Source organism: Coccinella septempunctata, chromosome 2, assembly GCF_907165205.1.
Source record: "Coccinella septempunctata chromosome 2, icCocSept1.1, whole genome shotgun sequence".
NCBI classification, from domain to species: domain Eukaryota; kingdom Metazoa; phylum Arthropoda; class Insecta; order Coleoptera; family Coccinellidae; genus Coccinella; species Coccinella septempunctata.
The window spans coordinates 53,794,162-53,801,252 of record NC_058190.1 but is presented as its reverse complement, the minus strand read 5'-3'; the positions used below and the strand labels follow the sequence as shown (position 1 = coordinate 53,801,252).

Genomic DNA, 7,091 nt, shown 5'->3' with positions numbered 1-7,091 from the left:
TATAGTAGTTTACACTATAGACCTTCCATGATTATAAAGCCCTGTGTCATCGGTGCTGTGAGGAAAAATACTAGCACAATTGATGGTTGGATATTATGCTAAGTTCAATGAATTGTTAATCTGGATGTTTCGACTTCATCATAACTATTGGTGGTTAATACTTTATTATTTCAGAAAAATTTTAGTCTCTTATTGCTGGTTCATAATGGGAATTGTTAAGTTATGATGATCTCAAATAATCCAACATGCTGCACAATTAGAAATTAAACTTTAAGAATTATCGAAGATGTAAACATTGAGAAATTGGGTTCACATATCACATCAACGCAAGTAATTTCTCATTGGACCAAAAGATAGTAATCGGTGATAAAATTCAAAACTATCCCATCTTGGTATTTTTGCTATAAATTGAAATGGAATAGTTTATTGATTTCGCAGAGTTCTAGGTAATGCTTTGAATTGTGCTTTTACTATCATAGAACTCCACACTTGATGATTGCCTTCTACTATACATACCTAAAATATAGATATTTTTTAGAATCTCTTCTGTTCGTTCATTCGAGGAAATTGTTATTGATAAATGTTGCCATTTCACAAAATGCCATATTCTAAACTTACTGAGCTAAGTGAATCTTTTCATGTACTGCTTCCACAAGTATGACTAAATGAGCTTATTGAATAATTCTAATTTTCTCTTCCCATCTATCCTCCCACTCAATCTACCACCTTAAGATTTGTAGAAAATTCCAAAAAACCTTAACTATTTAAATAAATGAGAATTTTAATTTACCATAGAGTATGATATCCTTTATTAGTCTATGGATTCAACCATAAACTCAAATATTATTAGTCTATGGACTTGTCCATAGAGGAAATATATTATTAGTCTATGGTTTTTATCATAGAGTAATATTATTATTAGTCATTGAACTCCATAGAGTTCAATGTTATTAGTCTATGGATTTTACCACAAACTTCGCCAGCAAAGTCGGTCAAAGATTTGAGAATGTACCCTGAAAGTTTTTCATTTAACGCATTTTTCGAACGTATTTCATTTTAGGCTATAGAGGAGGAAATATTATATAAAAGCGATAATTTGGGAGTTTTTCCGCTACGAAAAACTATATTTCTAATTTTGAATTAGAATACTACAGTGACTTCTAGAGTGAGAACTCATTTGTTTACGGAGTCTTTTGGTGTTTCACTTCAACTTTAAATAATATCTGAGGGGGCTATAAATTCAAAAGATGAATCTACAGGAGATTTTCGAAATCAGCGACACATTGAATTGAAAAGAATGGAAATGGGTCAAAAAGTGATTATTCAAACAAATTCAAAGTATATAAATTTTTTACTCATCGAAAGAAAAGTCTGAATTATTTCGTCTTCAGATGCGAATATAATTCAGAATTTTGATTTGGATGTCAAAATAATATTGATAAAAAATTCTTCAACTCTTGGTAGTAGTACCCGACTACTGCTGTAGAAACATCCCAGGAAATCAATCTCTCCAATCATGCATACCTCATAAAATTCAAGATGAATTCATTGTAACTGAAAAAAAGTCAAAAGTAAGTAATCATATCATTATTTATTAATATTTTACAGTTAATTTACAAATAAAATGAAAACGTGTATAGATATTCAACTTTAACTCCTTTCAATTTAATACTTATCCAATTCCGTAATGGAACAATCATAGTGTGGTTGTTCCATTACAGCCACATTTCTTATCACTAACGAATTAATGCATATCATTTATACACATTTCATTTATTTATATTGGGCAGAGTCATGGAAAATCAGCCATTCATCCGTATATGTGGCTGCTGAAATTTGAGGATGGCCTACTTTCGAGTTTGTTGTATTCTAGATGGAACTCCTTCGCGACTTTCCGCCAGTTTTGCGCGTCAAAGAAGTAGTAAGTACCACGTTCGTACGTAGAAGTTTTCTCTATCAAGACCATGCCCGGAACTTGCGTTATCCAAACTTTTTCCTCTATGTGATACCTCCACTCTCTTGAATATCTGCAAAGGTAAGAGATCTTCAGTATGTCGGATTTGATACGATTTTCGTACTATCTAACTGTTGAATTATTCAACGCATGAGGGAGCTGATAAGAGAATAGATAAATTCCCAGTTTTGTAGATCGGGAAAGGAGAACTTGACATATTGAGTTTTTAATCCAGTTCTGGTGAAATTAGTATTGCAGAGCACTTAAAAACAGACCATTTTTTTTACTCACAGTTCACTAGCTGCCATCATTTGAAGTACTTCACCAACGTTGTTATAAAATATGAAAAACAGTAAATCATCTTTATATCGGCTCAACTTCAATGATGCTAGTTTATCCCTGAAAAAAAATTCATCATATAAAGATTAAATACTCATTTATATTAAAATGATTCGAGGTTGAAATTTCTTTCGTTCTTTACCTGATGGCGTGATTGATAATGTACTCGGGAGGAACGTTAAAATCAAGGTCTTGAGGCCTGCAGGGGTATTCCGCCCAAGGTCCACCAAAACTGGGGTAAAGGTTCTCTGGCGAGTTGAGATTCAGTCCTAACGCCGTCAAATCCTGCCCGAGCGCCAACGACACCAGGTCAGGATCCGTCTCCGCCGCCCTGATGAACGTCAGCAGACCGACGATGCCAAATTGATCATTAACCATACTGGCAGGAATATTCGTCACCCTCCCATCGGGATATGTTTGGATGCCTATAATATTCATCATACGTTTATAATTGGAGGAAAATATCACAGATCAGAGATGATCTGTTGTTGATTTAATACAAAATAATCAGTCCACTCGTAATTTTTTAAAAATACTCGAATGGTCGTACCTGTCTTCGAACTCCCTTTATCGTTCTCTCTCGTACTAGATCCGTCTCCGCCGCCACCGTTGTTCTGTTTATCCATCGCCGTACTGCCTCCCGGTGAAGCACCTTCTCGGTTCTGTGTACCTGGTAGTGCTGGGAAATCTTCCGATGACATGGTGAACTCACTAGATTCTGACGTGGGCTGTTTCACCATGCCTACGTAGGGTTTGGCTCCTGGCATCGGACTCGGTTGCGGTACGTTGTCGCCAGAACTCCTGTTCGTCAAAGAGGGAAATTCACTCAAATCTAACAGGGATGGGGTATTTGCATCACCGGAGCCAAACACTGCGTTGAAGGAATTATAACCTCCTAAAGCATTGACATTGCCCATTTGGCCAGTGGTCCTAGAAAATAAAGAATCTGTTGAACTTGTCATAGTAATGCAATCTTACTTTACGGAGAAATGCCAATTTGAAGGGAAATGTCATATGATGCTTCAGGTTTCAAGATATCTTTATAAAATAGATTGAATTTTTATGAACAATCTCATAAGACATTAGACCATAATTATATTCATATTTTCAAAACCACAGATGAAACTGAAGATTTGAAAAGAAGGCTTTCTAAACTAAATGAAAACCACAAGGTATATAATACATAATAGAAAAAATATGCCACTAGTTAAATTCCCAGGAATCATGTTTCAATATATATTCCATTTTTAATGGGTCTAGTCTAGTGATAGGGACTGTGACCCCAAATCGAATGGTCAAGCCCCCAGTTCGGAAAGAACTTTTCAAGCCTAGAGGAATAATTCAACTATCGCTTCTGGGTAAACAATCAGCAAAGCTGTGCACAAGGTGGTGTAAGAACACAACCACGAAGCCTACACAAAACAACCGATCTTTAACTCACACAAGCTCTGAGGGGTTTCCCAGAAACCTAGGAGAATCAAGATATCACATCAATGTAAATATGAAATGTATATTTACCCCATTGAAGGTATTCCTCTTCTGTCAGATGGGGCCCTCTGACCAAATACTGGAGTTACATGCCCAGACATAGAACTATTTCCAAAGCCAACACTAGCTGGTCGACCGAGGCTGTTGCCTCCTATGTTCCTTGTGAAATTCAAATTCGCCATAGCTATCTATCTACACTAAGGTGGCAATTTTTCATCACGGAACAAGGAATGAGCTATTGTAAAAGTTTGTTTTTTTCTCAGAACTTCTATGTGAAAAATTCTAGGATAAAAAAATACAAAACATTATATACAAGACTGTGGAAATGTAAGTAATCGAGGTTGTAGAAACTAGAGCCCACAGGTAAAATTATTTTTTCGTTAAAACACAAATCTCGTATAGAAAAAACTATCTACTGTAACTTAAATAAACGAAGTTTTTGGAAAGTGAAGATGTTATTGTCCAACTTTTCTCCGCCATTACTATAATTACGGTTTTGTGAAATGTCAAAATTAGACAGTTGCGGAACCTGTAATTTGGCATTCAATTTTATAGTACATCCGCTGGTCAGCAGGTGGCAGTTTAACAATTGTGCTGTATGTATGTATATAGTCCATAGTATGTGCAAAGACACTACTACTCTGTAATCTGTGGTGCAAAGAGCAGTGACTCAGCATAAAACCATTGAACTAAAGAAAGAAAGTTTAGTTCAATGCATAAAACGGGAGACCCCATTGATAATTGAGGTAAAAAAAATATATTTTCTTGGATGGCGCCACCATCCAGGTACAAAGTAAAAGAAGAAAAGATCTCTGGTTGCTTGACGACATCTATGGTGCATTTCACAGATAACAGTAGTTGCAGATGTTCTATGTTTGTTTGTCTGTGTGTTCTATGCATTAACCACAGACTCAGATCAATAAATAAAAAAATAAATCTGAGTTACAGGATGACTTCTTCTTGACTATATCATAGACATAGACTTATTTGGACATACATAGTTAATAATTTAGCTTAGCAGATACCGTTGATTTGAAAATTTCTAGAGATTTATGGCCATTTAATTGTTGATCAGAGGATATGTTTTAAAAAAAGTATTTTGATCATTCAAGTGAAATTTCGAAGACAGGTTTAAAATCAATAAAAGCAACTCTACTTTTTAAAATGAAAATTGTACAATGGCGTATTATTGAACAATATGTTTTAAATTCTTTTGGAGCAACGCAGTGGAGAAATAATTTTATTGTATCCCTTCTGGATACATCCAGAAAAAAATCAATTCAACTCCTCAAAGAATAAGCGAAGACATTCGAGAATCCTTAGGAGCAAATCCCTTTACGAATCCTTAATTTCATTAAAGGATTAAGCGTTATGCAAAGGCGAAGCCCCTGGCCGACATTTAAAAGGAAACCGTACCACCCAAACGATCCACTTCTGTTAGAAGATTCAATAATTCCACTTCAGTCGAAACGGGCAAGTTTGTACATTTCGTACAGTTTTAAATCCAATGGTTGTTGCCGTCAAAGTATTCAAAAAAACTGCACCTAATGGTAAACTCACCGTCTATCTTGGCAAGAGAGATTTCATCGACCATTTGGATCATTCCGATCCCATCGATGGAGTGGTAGTCGTCGAAGATGGATATCTGCAAGGGAGAAGGGTCTATGGACAGGTCATCACAGTCTACAGATATGGCCGCGAAGAGGATGAGGTCATGGGCCTCAAGTTCAGCAAGGAAATGGTGGTCGCCTCAGATCAGTTAATACCCCCCAAAAAGACTGTGGAAAAGGAGACTTCCACCCCAATACAAGAGAAACTGATGAAAAAAATGGGACCGAATGCTACCCCTTTCATCTTCAGATTCCCGGACATGTCGCCATGCTCAGTTATCCTACAACCAGGCGAAGATGACGGTGGAAAACCCCTTGGTGTCGAATACTACGTTAAAGTGTACGTCGGTTCCAACGAAGAAGACAAGGGACACAAGAGGAGTACTGTGACTTTGGCCATAAAGAAGCTTCAATATGCTCCCTTCAATCGTGAAAACACTCGCCTTCCCAGCTCTTTGGTTTCCAAAGGATTCACCTTTTCCAGTGGAAAGATCAACCTGGAAGTGACCTTGGACAAAGACTTGTACTACCACGGCGAAAAAATCGGCGCAAACATAATGATCAGCAACAATTCCAGAAAACAAGTGCGTAACATCAAGGTGTACGTTGTTCAACATTGCGAGGTTACAATGGTCAACGCCCAGTTTTCCAAATACGTGGCCAGCTTGGAAACGAGAGAAGGATGCCCGATAACACCAGGTGCCAGCTTCACTAAAGTCGTATACTTGGTGCCACTGGCTTCAAGTAACAAGGATCGAAGAGGTATTGCTTTGGATGGACGTCTGAAAGACGACGATGTAAACCTAGCTAGCTCCACCTTAGTGCCTGAAGGGAAATGTCCGATTGATGCCATTGGTATCGTAATATCCTACTCCTTGAGGGTTAAACTCAACTGCGGGACCCTTGGAGGAGAATTGGTCACAGATGTGCCATTCAAACTTCTCAACCCAGCCCCTGGAAGCATCGAAAAGGATAAGGCCAAGGCATTGAAAAAATCAAGATCCATAGAAAAATCGAGGTACGAAAACAGTTATACTAACGACGATGACGACAATATCATCTTCGAGGATTTTGCAAGATTCAGAATGAGCCGAGAAGAAGCTGATTAGACCCAGGCAACATGAGAACCTTCGCAAATGGCTTTCACTTACGCTTTCGAAAATTGGAAAAAAAATGAAAAACTAAAAATTTCCACAGAAATGGGATAAAAAAAAGTAGGAACCGAATAAGCAAGCTGAACTAATATTGGAGATTCTCTCAGAAGTGACTCTACTTAAAATTTGTTTCAGTTGCAAAAGTCTTTAATCGAATACTCTTTATGGAATATAATCATGTATTATATTATAACCAAAGAGTATTAACTCTTTGCTATTACCTTCAGATGTAGTTTATATAATTTAGCTTTGCGCATGAAATAAAATAACAAGTTGCTCCGAAAAATTTATTTTCCTAGTATCACTCTGCAATTTTCCAGACAGCAGCCCTCTATACTTACTACATTGAAGTTGGAGTGAATTGAACGAGTTTTCTGTAATCTGCCTACTTTCATTTTAGCGGTTCCGCTACTAGATGGCGCCTCCTTAAAATTCATCATGAAATTTCTATGGAGTAGAGACCTTCCATAGAAATTTCTTAAAAGCAAAGATTATAGAGTTAACTAATTCTTGAACAAATTTATTTCAGTATGGGAATTCTTGGAT

The 7,091-nt window shown here is 36.8% G+C and overlaps 2 protein-coding genes across 3 annotated transcripts; one reads left to right on the top strand and one right to left on the bottom strand.

Moving 5' to 3' along the window:
• Positions 1-1,336: 1,336 nt before the first annotated feature.
• LOC123308030 (CCR4-NOT transcription complex subunit 2) lies at positions 1,337-4,276 on the bottom strand. Of its 2 annotated transcripts, XM_044890553.1 has the most exons (6): positions 3,812-4,276; positions 2,844-3,223; positions 2,436-2,718; positions 2,246-2,353; positions 1,852-2,027; positions 1,337-1,554 (listed from the first exon to the last, which is right to left on the bottom strand). In XM_044890553.1, the coding sequence occupies exons 1-6, from the start codon at positions 3,961-3,963 to the stop codon at positions 1,535-1,537; spliced, it is 1,119 nt and encodes a 372-aa protein (XP_044746488.1). In that variant the 5' UTR covers positions 3,964-4,276; the 3' UTR covers positions 1,337-1,534. The 2 variants fall into 2 exon arrangements, with proteins under 2 accessions (XP_044746488.1, XP_044746486.1); XM_044890551.1 differs by lacking the exon at positions 1,337-1,554 and having other exon boundaries at positions 1,573-2,027.
• Positions 4,277-5,201: 925 nt separating this feature from the next.
• Positions 5,202-6,831, top strand: LOC123308174 (arrestin homolog). The gene has a single exon (XM_044890739.1). It carries the CDS (start codon positions 5,289-5,291, stop codon positions 6,498-6,500), a length of 1,212 nt encoding a protein of 403 aa, XP_044746674.1. The 5' UTR covers positions 5,202-5,288; the 3' UTR covers positions 6,501-6,831.
• The last annotated feature ends 260 nt before the right edge of the window (positions 6,832-7,091 follow it).